Consider the following 22,448-nt stretch of genomic DNA (forward strand, 5'->3'; position numbering starts at 1 on the left):
TGAGATCATTTACTGTGAAATCTTGTTTTTTTTCAGTTCCTCCTTTCATTTATTTTAGTTGCTATCTTTCATCTAAAAGTTGTGCTCATGTATCTCTTGATCCTTGATATGTTATTCATGGTGAGAGAACTGACGGATTCTGCTCTGGTGGGAGTTATTTGTGGTTGTCATAGAGAGTGGGGACCGAGATGCTTTTTTAGAATCCCTACTTATCTGTACCTGAAGGTTTTTTTCTTAGGCTGGTCACTTTTTCCAGGAAGAGAAATCCATCTCTTGTCAGCTAGCTGAGAATGGGCTGGGGTTAGGGTTGTTGGGCTACCACTGTTTGCAGAGCTTTGGGAGCTGAGTTGGGGGAGGAAGCTGGTGGTGTCACCATTTTGAACCTTGTCCTTGACTTATTGCTCCTGTTCAGCTTGTGGCACCTCACTTCCTCCCCAGCTCTTTGAGCTGTGCGTGGTGACATTTATTCTAGAACCGCTGGTTCAGTGCAACCAGAATATAAGTCTGTTTTCTCCTGGAGCTGAAGAATTCAGACTACTGCTTGTTTGTGGACAGAGGGGACCTGAAGGTATCTAACTTCTTGTTTATACTTCCAAGCAGTTCTTCTGTTTTCATCCTTACGCCTTGCTTCTGTCTGCAGTGGTTTCTGGTACTTCTTAATTCCTGCCCTCTCAGGGTTTTGGAGTACTTAACTGGCTTGCTTTTTGTGGCTTTTCCCTCTGCAACCTTCAACTTCAGCTCTTAACCCTGCTGAGTCAGTTACTTGTCTTTCTGCAGTCTGTCTTTCAGAATTCTTTTGACATATGTCATCTGCCTTTTCCTCCCCCTTTTTCTTTGTCCATTTATAATTTTGTTATTCCCTTATAGCCATTCTAATGAGGCTTCAGGAGGATACAAAGAACTGTGTTCATTTTGCCATGTTTAAATGGAATTAGCCTTTGTTCAGAGAATGTGGGAAATACCTTTGACTTTCACGCCAGACTCTACCTCTGTAACCCCATCTTCCACCCAGGCTTACGGCCCTTGTTCCCTCCCTGTAGCAACTGCTGTAATTAATTTAATGTGCATCCTTCATATTCATATATATATATATCCATGAAAAATAGGTGGTTTGTTTATATAGATGTATTTTTATTCCTTTTAACTATTTAATAGTGTATCATATCAGTAATACCTCATTTTATTTACCTAGTCTCATATTATAGACATTTAGGTTTTTCACTGTTTTTCCAGTTGTTTACTATTACAAATACTGCTGTAATAATCATCCTTTTACTTTCATAGTCTCTTCATGTGCAAAGGCCTGAGAATTTTTCTGGGGACTGTTTCTTTACCTTTTAATGGGTACAGCGGAGGTGATTTGGAGGCTCTCTGGGACTTGATGAAAACATTACATTAAATTTTCTTTACCTTTTATACATATGAAAAAAGTAGAATTATAAAACATGCAAATTTTTTCAAAAATTTTATTGAGAAACATGCCTTTTTTTAATGGTCCATAACCCGTTATTAATAATTCTGAAATCCATAATATCTTGAGAACTGAAATATTTTTTTCCTAACTCATTCAGTTATAAAACGTGACCTCTTTAAACTCATTTGGTGGCAAAGCTCTTACCTAGACTGAAAAGGCTGATTTAAACCTATTTATTTTACATGGTATGTGCACAGATATGTTTTTTCAAAAAATATTAATGTGTTTGATTATGCGCTGCTGGTGGTGTCTATATATTAAAATTGTATGCACTATATTACCATTCTAAAATTCAAGAAATCCTGAATTCTAACACACATCTACACTCAGGGGTTTCAGAGGAGGGGTTGTAGGCCTGTGGTCACCATCGACTAGAGACTTTACAGACATGGGTGGCAAATCACAGACACAAATTTGTTTTATTTATGGTTGATGGAAACTTTTTTGGTCATTAATGGGAAGTCAGACAATTTCCCTTTAAACTGTATTCCAAGAGAGTGTTCATGTAAAAAATAACAGTGTTTTTCTTTTTTTGACAGTTACAATACTAAAAGTGCTTGTGGTAATGCCAGTGGATTTTAAATTCAGTAGAATTTGTTTCACATTGCATATTTAAAAAAATGATAAGGCTTTTTCTCAGGAATACACAGGGATTGCTTTACTAGTTTTAATTCTTTAGGATTCATGTAACAAACTTGAAACATGATTAATGCACCATTTTAGCTTCCACTGTCTAAAGTTGAATTTTAACTTTGAATCTATAAACTTTCCGTGTATATTAATGTTTTTTATTTGGTTTTTACAGATTCTGATTAAATTCATGTTTTCAGAATTGTCAGTTAAATCGAGAAAACCATTTTTTATCTAGTTTTATTGGGGTATAACTCAGACCATATAGTTCTCTCATTTAAGGTATACAATTCAGTGCCTTTTGATATATTCATAAAGTTTTGAAACTATCACCATATGCCAGAACATTTTCATCACCCCCAAAAGAAACCTTGTGTCTTTTAGCAGCCATTTCCTAATCTTTCCTCCCCCTATTCGCTAGCAACGGCTAATCTGCTCACTTCATTATTAGACTTATAAAAAGAGTAAGTCCTCCCGTCTTTTTCTTCTTTAAGAGTACCTCTTGGCTATTTGTGGCCCTTCGTATTTCCATGTAGAATCAAGTTCTACCAAAAAATAAAAATTAAAAAAAAAAAAATCCTGTTTTATTGGAATTTCATTGAATCTACAGTCAGTTTGGGAGAATTGACATCTTTACAATGTTGAGTCTTAATCAAGAACATGTTGTGGCTCTCCGTTTATTCAGGTTTTAAACCTTTCTTGATGAAGTTTCTTTTTCTTCATAAGATGACTATATTTCTTTTGTGAAATTTATCCCTGAGTAACTGATGTTCTTTGTTGTTTTAAATTATGTTTTTTAATTGGTGGTGATATTGGTGATGTTAGGATCACTTGAGTTTTTAATATGATCTCGAATCTCACAACCTTGCTCTATTTACTAGGTCTAAATCTCTTGAATCTTCAATGTAGATAATTATGCTATTTGGAAATTATGACACTCCTGTCTCTTCTAATCCCTTGTTTCTTTTTATTATGCATTGGTTAGGGACTCTAATATACTGTTGAATGGTCAGTATGTTCTTAGTTTTTAATTTATATTAAACAGTCTTCAGATCAGCTTTCTCTAAGAAACAGTACTAATTTCTTGCTCAGGAAAGGTTTATCAGACCCATAAAGAAAGGAAAGGCATACCTGACATTTGCTTATCTTTTTTTACTTAAGAACCTACCTGATCTTGGGCAGTTTAAACTTCATCAGTTTAAATTTTAGAATTCCAGTTTATTTATATTTGGGGCTTGTTATATTCGTAGGGCCTTTTATTTTTAAAAACATCTGGCTTATGGGGAAATATTTAGGTCTATTGATTTCTGCTAGTTGCCTTTTATTCCCCATCACTAGCCTCTTTTCTAGTTGGTTTGCCAAACTAATACATTTTACGTCAGTAAGTGGATAAAAAGTATACGGTAGGTATTCTTTGTACAATTTTTACTCTTGCATCTTTTCTGTAAATTTAAAATTATTTAAATAAAAGGGTCTAATGTATTCATAAACATAATGCATGCCCATGATCAATAAAGAATTTCTACAAATATAAGAAGAGACAACTCAAAAAACGAGCAAAAGACTTGAACAGAGACTTCACAAAGGAAGATATAAAAAAGTACTTAATGTCTTTTGTCATCAGAAAATTAAAATTAAAACCACAACGAGGTACCACTGCACCCTCTCTAGAATGGCTGAAATAACATTGACAACACCAAATGTTGGTGACTGTGTGGAGCATCTGGAACTCTCATAGAGTGCTGTTAGGAGTGTAAATGGCAGTAATTTTTATAAAGTTAAACATCTATTCTGTACCCAGCGATTCTACTGCTAGATATTATCCACAAGAAATGAAAATATGTCCATAAAAGGTTGTAATAAGAAATAACAAACTACTAATGCATACAACAGTACAGACAAGTGTCATAAACATTATACCGAGTGACAGTAGCCAGATGCAAAAGAATACATGCTGTATGATTCCATTTACATGAAGACTAAGAATGGGCAAAACTAATTTTGGGTGATAGAAAACACCATTGTCTTAGTGGGGTGGAAGGGGCAGTGTAAAGTGAGGGTCGACTAGTAAGGGGGAACAAAGGAACTTTTAGGGATGTTGGGCATGTTCTGTATCTTAGTATACATTTGTCAAAACTCATCAGATAGCATACTTAAGATCTATACATTTCACTTTATGTAAATTATACCTAAATTTTTAAAAATAAGGGAAAGGATGCAAGGGATGTACATTGATCTAAGGGCATTCTCCTACATAAGCAGAATACAATTATCATACTCAGGAAATTTAAAACAACCCTACCACTAATGCAGTTCTCATTCAAATATCCTAATATTGTCTTTCATAGTATTTTTTTATGTTCAAGCTTCAGTGAAGGATCACCTATTACCTACCTGTTATTTTGTTTTTTAATCTTCTTGATGAAAAATGTCCTTGAAAAGTTGAAAATCGTGAGTGCTAGGACATATTTTCTGGTGCCTGTAATTTTCAGTAGCCTGTCTCATACTTCAAGAGATAATGTATGGAAGGTTAATGGCATCAAATTTGAGTTTGGATGGAAGATGAAAGATCTTTAAAAAAGCAGAACTAGAATTGCAAATTTTGTTTTCATTTTCATAGAGTTTTGTTCTCCTTTTTGCTTTTTATTAAAAATGTATGGGTTTAGAAACTTTGGGTAGTTTAAATTGCAAATAAGTGGACAGTGTTTCAGTTTGTTTAAGTAATGAGATTTGTAATCACCACTAGGTTTTCCCCTAGACTTTGGGACCTAGAGGAAGGAAATTTGACTTAGCTGTTGGTGAAGTGTTTAGCATCCTAATTTTTCTTCTTAAATGTTATTTTCTTGATAACAAAAAACAATGCATGTTAATTGTAGACAATACCCCAAATCAAGAAGGAATGTAAAGTCTTCACAACTCCACCACCTAGAAGTGGAGATGGCTAACACCCGAGGGAACATTTCTCTTGTCTTTTGTCTGTGCAAACACATTCACACAATTTTTAGTTTTAAGAACATGATGGAATCATACTGTATGAATTTAACTGCCTAATTCACTTGCTGCTCCATGAACATTTCTCTTTTTAGCTTATTCTACAGCTCTATTTCAAATGACTATCTATTGGTAGTGTTCCTTGATGGAAACCCTGTAGAGGCATTACTTTGCTTCATTGTGCTTTACTTTGTTGCACTTCACAGATACTGGGTTTTTTTTTGTTTTTGTTTTTTTTAACAAATTGAAAGTTTATGGCAACCTTGTATCCAGCAAAGCTATTAATGCCATTTTTCCAACAGCATTTGCACACTTTGTTTCTCTGTCACATTTTGGTAATTCTTGAAATATTTCAAACTTTTCTGTTATTATATTTGTTAAGGTGATCTTTGATCAGTGATCTTTGGTGTTACTATTGTAATTGTTTTGGAGGGTCACAAGCTGCACACATGTAAAATGGTGAACTTAATCGAGAAATATTGTATGCGTTCTGACTGTTCTGACTGGTTTTTCCCCAATCTCTCTCCCTCTTCTTGGGCCTCTCTGAGAGACAACAATATTGAAATTAGGCCAGTTAACCTTACAATGGCCTCTAAGTGTTCAAGTGAAAGGAAGTTTCATGGCTCTCACTTTAAATCAAAAGCTAGATATGATTAAGTTTAGTGAGGAAGTATATCAAAAGCTGAGACAGGCGAAAAGCTAGGCCCTTTGCGTCTGTTAGCCAAGTTTTGAATGCAGAAGAAAAGTTCTTGAAGGAAATTAAAAGTGCTACTCTACTGCACACAAGAATGATAAGAAAGCAAAACAGCCTTATTGCTGATAAGGATGAAGTTTCAGTGTTCTGAGTAGAATATCAAACCGGCCACAACGTTCCCTTAAGCAAAAAGCCTAATCCAGGAGCAAGGCCCTAACTCTCTTCAGTTCTGTTAAGGCTGATAGAAAGTAAGGAAGCTGCAGAAGAAGTTCGAAGCTAGCAGAGGTTGGTTCATGAGGTTTAAGGAAAGAGGCCATCTCCATACAGAAAAGTGCAAGGTGAAGCAGCAGTGCTGATGTAGAAGCTGAAGCAAGTTACCCAGAAACCCTCGCTAAGATAATTAAAGAAGGTGGCTACATTAAACAACACATTTTCATTGTAGATGTAACAGCTTCATATTGGAAGAATATGACATTCACAGCTAGAGAGAAGTCGATGCCTGGCTTCAGAGGGCAGGCTGACTCTTATCAGGGGTTAATGTAATGGAAGCCAATGCTGATTCACCATTCTAAAAATCCTAGGGCCTTCAGAATTATGTATATAAAATCTACTCTGTGCTCTATAAATGGAACAACAAAGCCTGGATGACAGCACATCTTTTTACAACATGGTATACTGAATATTTTAAGCTCACTGTTGAGACCTATTGCTCAGAAAAAAAAAAAATTCCTTTCAAAATATTACTGCTCATTGGCAGGGCACCTGGTCCACCCAAGAGTGCTGATGGAGACTTACAATGAGATTAATATAGTTTTCGTGCCTGCTAACACAACATCCATTCTGCAGCCCATGGATCAAGGAATAATATTGACTTTCAAGTCTTATTAAGAAATACATTTCATAAGGCTATATAGCTGCCAGAGATAGTGATTCCTCTGATGGATCTGGGCAATGTAAATTGAAAACTTTCCAGTGGAAAGGACTCACCGTTCTAGATGCCATTGAGAACATTCGCGATTCATGGGAAGAGGTCAAAATACCTACATTAACAGGAGTTTGAAAGAAGTTGATTCCAGCCCTCATGGATGACTGAGGACTATCAAGACTTCAGTGGTGGAAGTAACTGCGGATGTGGTAGAAACAGCAAAAGAACTAGAATTAGAAGTGAAGCCTGAAGATGTGACTAAATCGCTGCAATCTCTTCATAAAACTTTAGCAGGTGAGGAATTACTTCTTATGGATGAGCAGAGAAAGTAGTTTCTTGAGATGGAATCTGCTCTTGGTGAAGGTGCTCTAAAGATGGTTGAAATGGGCTGTATCTACTGCTAAGATGAAGACCATCCTTAGCCATTAGACTGTTGACGTTCCAGAAAATGTGGATATCACTCTGATGGGACGCACAGGTATTGCAAAGGGCGCCAGGGGTACCCTGTGGAGGGACTTCATTTACATCAATGTAGAACTCAGTCTTCTTGGAAGAAAAAGAAGAGGCTCCAGGTTGACAGATGGTGAGGGTGTATAAATGTTATTTTCTTGATAACAACAACTGTTTACACTATCTAGAGGGTGTTACATGGGGCTTCCATTACAAGAGGGGGTGTAAGTATGCCCACTTTCCCATCGTTGTTATTCAGGAGAATGGTTCTCTTGTTGAAATCCAAAATTTCTTGGATGAAAAATACATCTGCAGGGTTCGGACGAGGTCAGGTGTTGCTCGTTCAATATCTCAAGCCCAGAAAGATGAGTTAATTCTTGAAGGAAACGACATTGAACTTGTATCAAACTCAGCTGCTTTGATTCAACAAGCCACAACAGTTAAAAACTAGGATATCAGAAATTTTGGGGATGGTATCTATGTTTCTGAAAAAGGAACATGTTCTGCGGGCTGATGAATAAGGTCTAAGTTGTCCAGCTTCAGAAGCGCCAAGATGTTAGATGATTCCTCAGACTTAGTTGTGATATTTTAAAAATGCAGTAAAAGTTTATTGAAAAAATTGTTGAAATGACTGTAAAAGATTTACGATTATTACATAAATTTGGTTGATAAAGCAGTGGCAGGGTTTGAGAGGATTGACTCCAATTTTGAAAGTAGTTCTGCAGTGAGTAAAATGCTACCAAACAGCATCACACACTACAGAGAAGTCATTTGTGACAGGAAGAGTCAAGTGATGCTGCAAAACTTCATTGTTGTCTTATTTTAAGAAATTGCCACAGCCACTCTAGTGTTCAGCAGCCATCAACATCACGGCAAGACCCTCCGCCAGTAAAAAGCTGACAACTAGCTGAAGGTTCAGATGATGGTTAGCATTTTTTTAGCAATAAAATATTTTTATTTAGGGTATGCAGTTTTCTTAGACATAATGCTATTGGATACTTAATATACTACGGCATTTGGGAGACCAAAAACTTCATATGACTTTTTATATGCATTGGGAAACCAAAAAATTCGTGTAACCTTTTATTGCTTTATTGTGGTGGTCTGGAACCAAACCTGCAATATCTCTGAGTATGCCTGTATTATAAACACCTTCGTAACTGCCACTCAGATCAAGACATCGAACATGGCCAGCAGCCAGGAGCCCCTTCTTACCCCCCTTGCCAATCACACCCCTTTCTTCTCCCTAAAAGTAACTGTTACCCTGACTTTATGGAAGTTATTTTCTTGCTTCCCTTTGTTTCCCCCAGTGTTTGCATCACCAACACTATAGTTTAGTTTTGCCTGTTTTTGAACTTTTTACAAAATGGACTCATACAGTATGTGTTTTTATGTTTTTTGTTTAATGTTTTTAAGAATTATCCGTATTGTTTTGAGTAGTTGTAGTTTATTCATTTTTTTTATTTTATAATGTCCATTTATTGAGTTCACTAACCATATATATTGATTTTACACTTTGATTGTTTGTAGCCCCAGTTACAAATGAAGCTGCCATGAACATCTGGATGTGCTTTTTGATGTGTATGTGCATGCATAGCTCTAGGGAATCCAAACCTAGGATTGGCATTGCTGGATCATAGGATGTCTCTATCTTCAGTTGTACCAGATAATGCCAAACTATATTCTCATATGGTTGGATCCATTTTCAGTGTACCTGTTCCATATCCTCACGAGTACTGCTTGGTATATTGTTAAACTGTGATTTTAGCCATTATTAAGGATGTGATGATACCTTGTTGTGGTTTTAATTTGCATTATTTTGTGTCTTCCTTATTGTTAAATACCTTTTCATGTGAGTGTTGGCCATTTGGATATCCTCTTTGGTACAGTACCTAATTCATGTTTTTTGCTTATTTTTCTTCTGTATTCTTTTTTTCTTACTGATTTATGTGGTCTAGATACAAGTTCTTTATTGATTACATGAGTTGCAAATATTGTCTCCAATTCTGTAGGGTGCCTTTTCTTTGCTCCATTAATGGTGTCTTTTTCTGAACAGAGGATCTTAATTTTAATGTAGTTCAATTGATTGATTTTCTCTTTTTTAAGGATTTTTCAAGTTGGTTTTATTTAAACAGATTGTTCTTTTTAAGTCTCATAAATAGAGTTTTGCTTAGTTTACTTTCTCACCGGCAGTGTATGAATCTTTCGATACCATTCTTACTCTCACCAATAGTGTTTGCATATTTTCCCACACTTGCCAGTACTGGAGTTTTGGGATCAGTTTTGCCAGTGTAGCAGGCTACTGTATTTATTATTGAGTACTCTATGTTAGTTTAACCTTGGGGTCAGATTGTAAATTTCTTGCATCATTCCAAGAACATGGCAGTCAGTAAGTATAATTGCAGTACTAAAAATATTCTTTAGCTTTTGATTCTGAGGAGCGTTTATAGTTGATAGAGAAGAGAGATCTGAAAAGCTATTTTCTTTTTTTTATTTACATCATCATGATTTGGGCTTAAAGTATAAAAAAATTGACGAAAACTTAATGTAGTAGATCAAGGACCCATGAAATGGATGAATTAGAATTTCGTGGATTTTTCTTATAAATTTCTGATATATTCATAAGAGGTAGAATCATGATTTTGCTTACCTTTCTTTACATACTTTTATTCAAAAGAGAAGACATCCCCCATTCAACTTATCTCTGCTCCTCCTCCTCTCTTTAAACCCCCAACATTCATTCATCCTCCTTCCTACTTTCAAGGTGTGAGGTAGCTCCTACGTTTTCCTTGGAGTTTAATTCTGAGACTACACAGAGCCTATTGGAAAAAGCATTTGTTAGCAGATGAAACTTGGAATGGAGCTCTTCTCTACACTCTAGCTTTAGTTTTTTGTTTTATTTAGTTCCGATGTCCGTTATTTTCACTTGTCATCATCTAACTCTTCTTCCTACCTATAGACTTCTCATGGTTAGCAGAATGAAATTTCTTTCCTAATATCCTTCAGAGACTCAAAAATAATCAAAATCTTAATTCCTTGGTACACAGGATCTTATTGTCTACTACCTCACCAGCGAGATCTCTAGCCTCCTCATGTGTCCAGTTTCCCCACATACCTTCTGAAATCTACAATTTGAGCTTGGACTATTCTTCCACATTTGTTCATCCCATTATCTAGAACTTCCTTCTGTCTCCCCACTGCCGACCCATTTGCCTACTAACTTAACTTCTTTTAAAACTCAGCTTGAACAGTACAGTCCCTTGGAAGCCTTACCTCCCTGATCCTTTCATACTTTTTGTACTCTATGGCCTTTCCTCAGACTTAATGACTTAGATGGCCCCTCTCTCTATAGCTCTCTCACTGTGCTTTGCAGTGTAATAGATTTGATTTTCTCCCCTGCCGAGTTGAGTTCCTTGAGGGCAGGACCCTGATTCCCCCTCCTGATATCCCACCCTCCCCCTAAGAACTAGCATGGTGAGGCACCCCTTAAATGTTTAATGAATGAGTGGATACAAAATTATATCTAACTTTCTTCCTATATGTATGCAAAGAACTTGCAGAGAAAGGTCATGTAGAAGAGGAATAGCAATACACGTTTAGGAAGGATGACTGTGCTTGTAGGATTTATAGGGTTTTGCTCACCTGAGTTTTCCTTGCTATCACAGAAGGATGCCCTGCAGTGGTCTCGAAATCCAGCTGCAGTGGAAGGAGAAGAGCCAGAGGACACAGCCGATGTGGAGAGCTGTGGGTCTAATGAAACCAGCACTGTGAGTGGTGAAAATGATGGTAAGTACCCTTAACACGATGGGCAAAGAGCCATAAGCATTCACTAGGGACTAACCTTTATTTCCCTCTCTTCCAGTTTCTCTTGATGAAACATCTTCAAATGCATCCTGTTCTACAGAATCTCAGAGTCGGCCTCTCTCCAGTCCCAGGGACAGCTGTAGAGCTTCCTCACAGGTAGGGAGGAGGTTGGTGACTAGGTGGGGGGGCCGGGGCAGGGGGGGGGGGGGGTGGTTGGGGTTGGGGAGGGCGGAGTCGGAGATAAATGAGGCCAGGCACAAGATAGGACTCTCCTTCCTGCAGTTAACTGAGTGTATTTGAAGAACAGAGAAAATCAATTTGGTCTCCACCTGTTAGTACCATTTAAAAGTGGGCCTGAGGAACAGTGGGTTGTAGATCTGGGCGCAGAGTGATTTGTTTTTTCTCTTTTCTACGACTGGGTAAATTTGTTAGTTCTTATGATAGACATAGGAACAATCAGGGAAAAGTAGAGCACAGTGCATAGTGGGGAGAACACAAGCCTGAGAGTCAGCTGTTTGAATTATGGTTCTTCCACTCACTAGCTCTGGGACCTTGGGCAAATTCCTGTCTGTAAAATGGGGATAATGATAGGTTCTTTTCAATTGGGGTGTAGCTTGGCACATGGGTTTGGACTGGGCTCAGTAACATTAGTCAGTGCTGCTGTCGGCATACCTGCCTGAGCTGGTTGAATATGAACTCTATTTTACAAGATAATGAGTGGAGACATGGTCAAGTGGCCCTGCAAGTGACTCGGGTCCTTTTTGTATTCCTTCTGGGAATATAGGCAAACAAGCAAAAGAAAAAGACCGGGGTAATGCTACCTCGAGTTGTCCTGACTCCTCTGAAGGTAAACGGGGCCCACGTGGAATCTGCATCAGGTATGTGTAAGCTCGTGATTGTGGTGCGGTGCTCCTTCTTCAGGTCCTGGGGACCTGCCTCCCTCCAGCAGCAGTTTCTGGCCTAGGTAGTTTGATGCCAGTAGAGTCAGGAAACCCTCTTCTGGCAGGCAGTATGCTGTGGTGGTGAGACCTGACCTAAGTTCCAGTGCTGGGCTTTGCTGTGCGCACCCCTTGCCTCACAGGGCGGTCACGAGGGTCCGATGAAGGAATGTACAGGTGCTTTGTAAAAGTTGCAGGGCTGCACAAACTAAGATGGCGGTTTGGCGTTCTTAACGTGACATTTTAAAGCCAGCCCATCAGGTGGTTAGCTCTGACAGCCCAAGGCTGGGCCATGGAAGCACTCAGTATTGCCTGCAGCATCTCCGGGAGAGCTGGGAGAAGTAAGCTTGTCTGAGAGCCATGGGCACAGCGGGTGATACTTTTGACCAGTGGAATGCTATGCCTTCAGGGTTTTCGGGCCGCCACGCCGATGGCGAGAGTGGCAGCCCATCCAGCAGCAGCAGCGGCTCTCTGGCCCTGGGCAGCGCTGCTATTCGTGGCCAGGCCGAGGTCGCCCGGGACCCTGCCCCGCTCCTGAGAGGCTTCCGGAAGCCGGCCACAGGTGAGTGGCTCGGCACTCATTTCTCTGCCTGTAAAGGGGGCCCCTGCAGGCCTAGTGAGAAGATGACGTCTACTCCACTTTTACCAGTTTATTTTTATTTCTTTGTTGGCCCCCTATTTTTGGCTTGTACCTTTGCATTTTGGTTATTCCACATAAAGATCTTATCTGTTACACTGTGAGAGAACTGGTGGGCAGAGATGGTGCCACATTGCTCCTTGTGTGTCCCTGTAAGGGCCTGGCCTGTGCCTGCCTTGGTACTGCTTAGTCAGTGTTCGAGTGAGTGGAAATTGCTTCTGAGCTTCCCAAGGAAGAATTCCAGCAACTTATTTTCTTTTGTTGGTAACATCCTGCAGTGTTTGTTCTCAGCATCCATTGTCTCTGTCAGATGCCCTTTTTTTTTTTACAACCTAGTTAGTATGTTGAGTGGAAGCCTAAGTTGAATTTGGGGGATATAAACATATTCAGTAGTGTGTACCTCCCATCCTCAGGCTGCTCGCAAGGCCATGCTATTTTCTGTTTCAGAATTTATTTCTCAGAGACCATATGCTGGTTGTTTGTAGATGGGCCACAAGAAACCATTAAGATGACTAGCCTTGGCTTCTGAAAACTAGAATAAACCATTGCCCAAGTGGGAACTTAGATTGGATGTCTTGCTGCTTTTCCAACTTATCAGCAATGCTAAGTCTAAGGTCTCACAGGTCTCTATTCTTAGTGATTTTAAAAAATAAAAGTAACATTTGCTGAGGCTACTGTGAAAAGTATTGACATTTCAGTAGGCTTTAAACAACCGTTAGTATCTTTCTGCATGGAGATCATACCTCTCCAACCCATGCATAGAAAGCTTCTGCAGGTTTTCCTGTAGTACACTTAACTAGACAACTCTCATCATTTTTCCAGTTGGCTTTGTGGAACCTCTTCTGCAGTTTCAGAGGAAACGTCAAAGCCTCTCCCTGCCTGGTTTTCTGTGGGAAGGGTGTCCTCTTCAGGCTGTGACACAGCATGGTACAGAGAATGCAAGCCCAAGTGTTCGTTTAGGTTCGATGGCAATGACAGTAACCTGGAAAGAATAGTTATAACATATAGGCTAGGGTAGACTGGACAATTAGGCAGTGTATGCACATAAGTTCTGGGTAGCTTGGGTGCTGCCATCAAAGTTGTTTTCTTAGTTATTGTTTGCTATTTTGCTTTAAGAAGCAGAAAATCTATACCTTGCTCTTTACTACTTGAAAAATCACAGGTCAAATGAAGCGCAACAGAGGAGAAGAGATAGATTTTGAGACACCTGGGTCTATTCTTGTCAACACCAACCTCCGGGCCCTGATAAACTCTCGGACCTTCCACGCCCTGCCATCCCACTTCCAGCAGCAGCTCCTCTTCCTCCTGCCCGAAGTGGACAGACAGGTACAGATGGGTAGCCTCCTCTGCGTGTCTCTCTGGGGGAGCTTCTGTTGTATTTCTAAGTTTTTTATTTATTGGGTTATTTGACTGATCCTTCCAGGTGGGGACAGATGGCCTGTTGCGTCTAAGCAGCAGTGCACTGAATAATGAGTTTTTCACCCATGCGGCTCAGAGCTGGCGGGAACGCCTGGCTGATGGTGAGTAGACGTTCTCATCTTAGACGGCTTAAGAGGTCCCTGCTAAGTGTGGTGTCACTTGTCTCTTGGCATTTAAAACCCAAACACTTCATTTTCACCAATCTGTCTCTTTTCCAAAGGGATATTTAATATAAGGCAATACTAATAGATGTGGCAGGTATTAATGTGCTCCATAGCTCTACAGAAATTAGAGAGTATTGGGGCTTTTACTTTTTTGTGTGTGTATATCCATCTGCATCGCCTGTTCATTAAAACTGTAAACTCTTGTTCTTTCCAGTAATCATGGTGTTGTCTGAATGGGTGGAGCGAAGCGTGCTGTGGCATTGACCAGATGCTCTATTTTTAGACATTGCCACTTGGAGTGGTTGCTAATTTCTCTTAATTTTGTAGGGAAACTCCAAGGGGAGTGTTTTGGGAGGTCCCCGAGACTCCCTCTGGGTTCAGTGATTCGCTAGGAGGACTCACAGGACTCAGCATGGAGTCGTCTTCACGGTTGTAATTTATTATAGTGAAAGAATACAGAGCAGAATCAGCAAAGGGAAAAGACATTTGGGATGAAATCCAGGGAAACCAGGTACAGGCTTCCAAGGTCCTCTTTCAGTGGAGTCACACAGGATGCACTCAGTTCCCCCCAGCAATGAGTTGTGACAACACAGATGAAATGTAGTCTACCAGGCAAGTCAGTTAAAGACTTGGTACTCAGGGTTTTTATTGGAATCTGATCATGTTGCATGTCTCTGCCTGGCACATACCCAAATTCCAGATTCCTCAAAGGAAAGTAGGTGCTTGCCATAAACCATCTCGTTTACAGAAACAGTTTAGGCACAGTGAGCCATTCATATCAGTTGGGGTTGGGGAGGTGGGAACCCTCCTGAAGTACAGGTTCCCAAATGTCAGCCAAGGGCCAGCCTTGTAAGCCATTCTAAGCATAAGCAGTCAGACCTGCCAACTTAACTTTTTTCTGTACAGGAAATAAGAATGGTTCTTTTGTTTGTTTTTTATTTTGATTTTTTGAACAATGTGTTGCTTGCTATTGAATGACTAATCACCCTGGGGAAGAGTAAATTTCCCTTATAACAGACATGTTAGTTCTCTCCTGAGTAAGAGCATGATGTAAGAAATCCTAGAGGAGGCAAGCCAGCATGAAGATAGGGTTAAAAAAAGGCCTCTGACCTCACCAAAGTCCACATGGATTTTGAAAACTAATGAGGTAGAACTGCAAGATATGGCTTTCCGTAAGACAGGCATGAGTATTCTGAATGCATGTACTCAAAAAGTTTTATTTCTCTCTAGGTGAATTCACTCATGAGATGCAAGTCAGGATACGACAAGAAATGGAGAAGGAAAAGAAGGTAGAACAGTGGAAAGAAAAGTTCTTTGAAGACTACTATGGACAGAAGTAAGGCACTTGGTTGCTGTGAGTGCTGGTCTGGGCTTTTGGGGGATAGAGGCAGATGTTTCAAAATCATATATATGTCTGTGTTGGATGAGAATGTGGAGTTTGCAGTGACTTGGCTCATTTAGCTTAACGCTATGCACAGGGAAGCTGCCAAGGGTTTTCCTAGGTTATTGTTATGCCCCATTGCAGATTTATTTGGTTCTGAGACATCTGACATCTGGGTATGTGTCATTCATAAAAATAAAATAGACATGTTATCTCTGCCCTGTTATTATAACTGATGGTGTGAGTTTGGTTTGCAGATTGGGTTTGACCAGAGAAGAGTTGTTGCAGCAGAATGTTGGCAAGGAGGAGGCCGAAATCAAGAGTGACTTGCGTGTCCCAGGAGAGTCAACACGGCCACAGCGTGGTCCGGCCACCCGGCAGCGAGATGGGCATTTCAAGAAACGCTCTCGGCCAGATCTCCGGACCAGAGCCAGAAGGAATCTGTACAAAAAACAGGAGCCAGAACAAGGAGGGAATGCTAAGGACACACAGTCTGCGACACCAGACACCCCCCACTACCAGCATAGGGAGGCTAAGTCCGACTCAGCCGAGGCAGGCAGTCCCCACCTGTCCGACACATCCTCTGCAGCGCCAGACCCCAAGGGTCCCGATTTCTCAGCGGAAACTGGGGCTTCTCGGATCCAGACCAATCCGGATGACCTGGCACGGGCCTGTGAGTCTCCAGACAGAATTCCCACCTTGCCTCAGGAAACTGTGGATCAGGAACCCAAGGATCAGAAGAGAAAGTCCTTTGAGCAGGCGGCCTCTGCATCCTTTCCCGAAAAGAAGCCCCGGCTTGAAGATCGTCAGTCCTTTCGTAACACAATTGAAAGTGTTCACACCGAAAAGCCACAGCCCACCAAAGAGGAGCCCAAAGTCCCGCCCATCCGGGTACGAAACTATTTGATTCCTAGCTGCCCAGGGGCCAGATTCCCCTTGATGGCCAGGAGCCCCTTTGTGGAGCCCCTTTGCAGGGCCCTTGTGTCGATTATGTGGGTGCGTAGAGCCCTTCACAAGAGAGCCATTCCTGCGACAACTTGGTGATTAAAGGGATGAGGTTCTTTTCTGCCTTGCATGTTTGTTCACTCTGAAGTTATGTCTAGAGGTCAGAACCCTGTGGGGCTTTCAGATCTTTTATTATGTGGTACTAGATTCTCTGTGTAGTGACTCGCACAGTCCCACCAGAAATTAAATTTAGAAATGTGGCATGTAATGGCCCTTGAACAGAGCCTTCTCGGAATGGTGTGGTATCATGGACAGCCATTTTACCATGACTGTTTCATTTTCAAAGAAAATGGTTTGGTTCTGTAGGCCGTGACCCCTAAGCTAGAAGAATCCCAATTTAGCTTTACAGTGCTTAGGTCAAAACACACAGTCAATTAAAAACTGTTTTCTTATTCTTCTCTTGCAGATTCAACTTTCACGTATCAAACCACCCTGGGTGGTTAAAGGTCAGCCCACTTACCAGATATGCCCCCGCATCGTCCCCCTCACGGAGCCCTCCTGCCGGGCCTGGACTAGCGCCAGGACACTTGCAGACATTAAAGCCCGTGCTCTGCAGGTCCGAGGGGCGAGAGGCCACCACTGCCATCGAGAGGCGGCCACCACTGCCATCGGAGGGGGGGGTGGCCCGGGTGGAGGTGACGGCAGGGCCACCGATGAGGGAGGTGGCAGAGGCGGCAGCATTGGTGATGGTGGTGAGACCTGTGGCCACCCTGAGCCCAGGGGAGCCCCGAGCACCCTTGGAGACTGCGCGTCAGATCTACAGCGAACACAACTACTGCCGCCTCATCCTCTAAATGGGGAGCACACTCAGGCTGGAACTGCCACACCCAGAGCCCGGAGAGAGGACCTGGCTTCTCTCAGAGAGGAGGACCGCTGCCCCCTGCAAAGAGTGCCAGACATTCTCACAAGTGGGCTGGAAGATGCCTCCCAGCTCCCAGTTGTTCCCACTGGGGACCAGCCATGCCAGGCTTTGCCCCCAGTGTCCTCCAAAACCCCAGCACCTGAGAGCGTAGTTGAGCAGCCTACATCGCATCCTAGTGTTAGAACTGAATATGAGTCTAGTCCCACTTCTTGGGAAAAGGATAATGAGGAGCAAGAACCCACTCTTCCCCCAGAGAATGGTCTTATTCAGTCTCTAGTGGGGAATGTTGTATTAGAAGAAGAAACTGGCCAGGCTTTGGATAGTGACAGTAATCTGACCATGAAGGATCCTGTGAATGTGACCCCCAGTTCCACCCCTGAGTCATCATTGGTCAGTTGCCTACAGGATAGACAATCTGATGACGAATTAGGACTTGGTGACTCATGCCCACCCACGAGGGAAAGTGCTACTAGACAAGAAGACTTGAAGGCCGAGGCTCTCATCTCCAGTGGTGCTGTTCCTTGGATGCCTGGCCTGTCGAACGACACGGTAGGACAGCCCGAATCAGGCTCCAGAGAGAATGTCCCATCTCGTGAGCCCAAGGTTGGAGAAGAATGGGAGGAGGCTGCTCCCCTTATTCCTACGTTGCCTGAGGGGTTGACAGCTGAAGAGGGTCTTCATTTCCCTGACAACTGTCCTTCACTCTGGACAGTGCCATCTCAGGAGTGTGTTGACAGTGGTGGTGGTGACTACAAACAGGTCGAAGTTGAAAAGCTGAAAATCAGTGGAGACTCCAAAGCACCGAGTCCTCACAGTGAGTCCACAGACACAGCCTCTGACTTTGAAGGCCACCTCTCAGAGGACAGCAGTGAGGCTGCCCCTAGCGAAGCCACAGTGATGAAGAGGTCCTCGGTGGACAAGGAGGAGAAACACAGTCGGAGCGGCTCTGCCTCACTCTGCAAGGTGAATGGTGACCCGAGTCCGGTTACAAGGACAGACAGGATGGTTGCTTCTCAGAGCTGGGTATCTCGTGTCTGTGCGATACCCCCGAAGATCCCAGACTCCCTGCTGCTGGCCAGTACTGAGTACCAGCCGAGGCCCATGCCCCTGGGCCGGCCTGGGTCCTCAGTGGAGGCCACCAACCCACTTGTGATGCAGTTGCTGCAGGGCAACTTGCCCCTGGAGAAGGTTCTTCCTCCAGCCCTTAGTGGCAGCAAACCCAAATCCCCACGGCTCCCACTTGTGAAAGAGCAGGGGATGGGATCGCTGCACGATCCTAGGGAGAGCAGCTGCGCAGTTGACAGGAATAGCCCCGGTTCTTTAAGAGCTTCAAAGGAGCCTCTTCTACGCGACAGCCGTGAAGTCAGCTCTGGTCTTGCCAGGCTGGAGGTCATCCAGGCTCCCGGAACGCCCCAAAAGATTTCCAAGACAGTCCCAAGTTTAGATTCCTTATATCCGGTGACAAATTCGACAACTGTCTCTAGGAAAGCAGAAGTGGATTCCAAAGAGCAGTTCTCTCCCTTTAATTTTGAAGAACAGAAAGAAGCCGGTAACTTGTCTCAGGGCAGTAATTCAAACGCTGCCCCAGACAAAAGCCCAGGAAATCACACTACCTCGAGAGCCCCTTGTTTCTTATCTCCAAATGTGGTCTCCTTGGGTCCCAGTCAGACCGGTCGGCCCTTGGGTGGTCAGGACAGTGCTGGAGGCCAAGGGAAGAAGCTCTTTGGCTCTATAAATGAGGCTGCAGCCCTTCCGTGCCCCAGGCCTGTGGAGCCAATGCCGCTACCTGCTGACGCCCCTCCTGGTTTTCCCAGTAGAAAGTTGGGGGCAACTAAAAACTCTGTGTCTGGTGGGGTACAGACTGCCAGGGAAGACTGGGCTCCAAAGCCACCTCCTGCCTCTGTTGGCAGCATTAAGAGTGAGAAGAGTTTTGTGGGGGTCCCCCTCAAGATGAATGCAGAGAACAGAAATGCAGCTGGACTTGGTCCTCGGGAGCTGGTGGATCACTTGCAGGCGATGCCCTTTGTCCTTGACCTGCCCTTCTGGAAATTGCCCCGAGAGCCTGGGAAAGGGCTCAGTCAGCCTCTGGAGCCTTCCTCTATCTCCTCCCAACTCAACATCAAACAGGCATTTTATGGGAAGCTTTCCAAACTCCAACTAAGTTCCACCAGCTTTAATTATTCCTCCAGCTCCCCCACCTTTCCCAAAGGCCTTGCTGGAAGTGTGGTGCAGCTGAGCCACAAAGCAAATTTTGGTGCGAGCCACAGTGCATCACTTTCCTTGCAAATGTTCACCGACAGCAGCACAGTGGAAAGCATCTCGCTCCAGTGTGCTTGCAGCCTGAAAGCCATGATCATGTGCCAGGGCTGTGGTGCATTTTGTCACGATGACTGTATTGGACCCTCAAAGCTCTGTGTATTGTGCCTTGTGGTGAGATAATAAATTATGGCCATGGGAAAAGTTGTATATTTAGTGTGTGTATTTTGATAATGATTGATCTTAAATCTGTATACAGAATATCATTGATATAAGACTTTCTAGGCAGGAGCATTCTTGCCTCTTCCTAAAATTTATAGTGCTAAAGGCCCTGTGTCACTTATCAACCTTCCAGTCTTGCTGGAGGGGTTTCTTGAAGGGCAGCTTGTTGGGCTGCCTAAGCCTGACTGGCCAGCCCCAGCTCTCATGCAGTCTGGTGTGTGGGGAGCCTGCCTGACACCCAGAGGGACTTGAAACTGAAGAAAGAAGGTCGTGTTCTTCAAGAGAACTAACCTACCCAAACTGAGTAGAAATGTCAGTCTTCCACTGCCCCCTCCCTGCCATCTTTTCTTCTGCTACTCCATCTGGGGAGCTGATTGATGGTTGGGGAAGAACCAGCACAGGGTTAATGTAACTCCCAGCAGTGCCCACCAGGGGGCTCAAACACCTGCTGACCCTAGGGTCACAGTTCATTCAGATGCCAGTTTGACCTTTGGTTCTGTTACTGAAGCAAATTTGGGACTTTGCTGTGTCCATACAATCCACTGTTCCACAGGAGCTTTTGGAACCTTGAATACATCTGCTTGGACAATGGGGTCGGGCATACGGTTGTCTTCTTAAAATGCCATCTGTAGACCTTGTAAGCGTGACATCCAGATGATTGGCAGGTGAATGCCTCTGCCTGACACCTTCCCTGCCACTTTGGACTCTACGGGAGTGGGCATCTCCATGCACATGTGTATGTGAAAATCATTTTACATTTTAAAACAGTGTGTGTTTTCTTATTTTTATATTTTTAACTCTACCCTTGGATGTATAAAGTGAAATTTTTGGCTTCTGTAAGTATGCTCTATGCACCTCTAATGTTTTATCATGTATTTATATGTTGTACACAGTACTGGCTGATTCTGTAAATGGATGTATTGTACAGAGAACATGAACGTCTCTCCCTTACTTTACGTCTTGGGCATCATTGCATTAAAGTGGTATAATTGACTTCTTTACACCTGTGTCAGAGCCACTGCATGCTGTGCTGCCTGACCTGAGGGTGGAGTGATTGACTTGGCGATACACCAGGTTGGCCTGGTGCCCTGTCACAGGTCACCCAGTGGACCTGCTGCAGCCTGAAGAGCCATTGTCAGCCTGCCTGTCCGCACGCTACTGAGCAAATGCATCTCGCTCCTCACATCTCTTCTCCAACCTTCAGTAGCTGTTTGGTGCCATATGTGACAAATCAACACCACCAGTGTTAAGTGCTTCTGAATTCAAGGGTGAGTGCCCTGGGCAGCCCCAGCTGGGCCTTGCAGACCTGGCTCCAGGGCCACCCCACCTGTTAGCAATACCTGGGACCATGCTCTCCTTTTGACATACTTTTGACAGCGGGTTGGGGATAAAACAGCCAGGCCTACTGCCTGCCTCCCAACACATTTCTGACAAATAGATGTCTCCATAGTTGTCTTTCCTCATACCGTGCTTCCTGCCTTATTTCTTGTACCTTGACTTGTTGCAGAGTTGAGGATCCCTGTTTTTATCTTTGGTCTCCCTGTGTGAGTGCTTCTGTGTGAAGTATAAAATTGATATGACTTTCAGCAGGTCTCATTTCATCTGAAACTTCTCTTCTTCTCCCATCCCCCACCCTCATTTAATCCAGTGTGGCATCTTTGTCATCTAAAGCATGAGTGAGAAGTTGGCAATGATGTGGTGGCAGTTTAAATGCAGTATGGGTCAAGTCCAAGTTGTCAACTTCAAGAGTCTGTTTACCAAAGACAGGGAACAGAGGCCCAAGCGTGTTTGATCCTCTTCTTCCTTGTGCTGTGACCTTTGGGGCCACTCTAGGGTACAGTTTGAAACTGGTCCGGTCCATGGGGCTGCACAGGGAAAGCACTGCTCTTGTATGTCTCTTGTGGTATTGGAAAAATAAACCTGTACAACCTGCACTGTGGTCTCAGTCATCTTCTGTGGCTGCCCATCTGGGGAGGGAAAGGAGGTCAGGCTGGAGTGCAGAAGCTGCATAAAAGGAGCAAACGTCAGCTTACTCACCTTGGCTCTGGAGCTCATGTTGTGTAAGGAGCGCTTATGAGGTGAATCCTAAAGGCATGACTTGTCAGTTTCACTGGTCTGTAGACTGCGTGACTTGGCGAACTTTCCTACCGCAAGCACTGGAAGCAGGAATCTAATGAAAGTGATGAGGATGCTCATCCCAATTGCCTCACTGAGACTAAGGTTGTCCAGGAGTTTCCTAATGGCTGGTGATCTATGGGGAGGGTGAACAGGTCTGACCTTTAAAAGCCATAAACATGAGTGCTTTGCGCAGTGGCAGCAGTGAGGGAGGTGCTGGCACAAGATGGGGTCTAAAGCTCGCGTGAGGCCGAGTGGAAGACAGCCCGCAGGGGCCAACTTCTCAGTTAAGGTCAGACTTACCTGGAGTGCTTACATACATGATTTTGTGCTTTGTGAGAAACTGTGTAAACAGCAAAAGTAAAAAGATGGAACGTAAAGATGAACTGAAATGTGTACCCATTAATTTGTTTCCTGTGATTTAGAGCAAGTACGCCACGCAGTGGAACCTCTTTGGGGCAGTTCAAGCTGCAGTTTTGCA

General features: G+C 42.9%; 1 protein-coding gene and 1 pseudogene across 3 annotated transcripts in view; both read left to right on the plus strand.

Annotated features, from left to right (window-relative positions):
• Positions 1-21,786, plus strand: part of ASXL1 (additional sex combs like 1, transcriptional regulator) — a 54,456-nt gene extending 32,670 nt beyond the window's left edge. For 2 of the 3 annotated variants that reach the window (XM_023523276.1, XM_023523277.1), the window contains 9 exons: positions 10,830-10,950; positions 11,027-11,124; positions 11,753-11,846; positions 12,316-12,468; positions 13,706-13,869; positions 13,967-14,063; positions 15,357-15,462; positions 15,765-16,398; positions 16,919-21,786. In XM_023523276.1, the coding sequence (XP_023379044.1) occupies positions 10,830-10,950; positions 11,027-11,124; positions 11,753-11,846; positions 12,316-12,468; positions 13,706-13,869; positions 13,967-14,063; positions 15,357-15,462; positions 15,765-16,398; positions 16,919-19,813 (4,362 nt within the window). In that variant the 3' untranslated portion in view covers positions 19,814-21,786. The remainder of the gene's footprint in view (positions 1-10,829; positions 10,951-11,026; positions 11,125-11,752; positions 11,847-12,315; positions 12,469-13,705; positions 13,870-13,966; positions 14,064-15,356; positions 15,463-15,764; positions 16,399-16,918) is intronic. The other variant, XM_023523278.1, reaches the window with a different exon arrangement.
• On the plus strand, positions 7,120-8,572 carry LOC111731619 (annotated as a pseudogene).
• Positions 21,787-22,448: the final 662 nt, after the last annotated feature.

This window comes from Pteropus vampyrus, unplaced genomic scaffold, assembly GCF_000151845.1.
Source record: "Pteropus vampyrus isolate Shadow unplaced genomic scaffold, Pvam_2.0 Scaffold388, whole genome shotgun sequence".
Classification (NCBI taxonomy): Eukaryota; Metazoa; Chordata; class Mammalia; order Chiroptera; family Pteropodidae; genus Pteropus; species Pteropus vampyrus.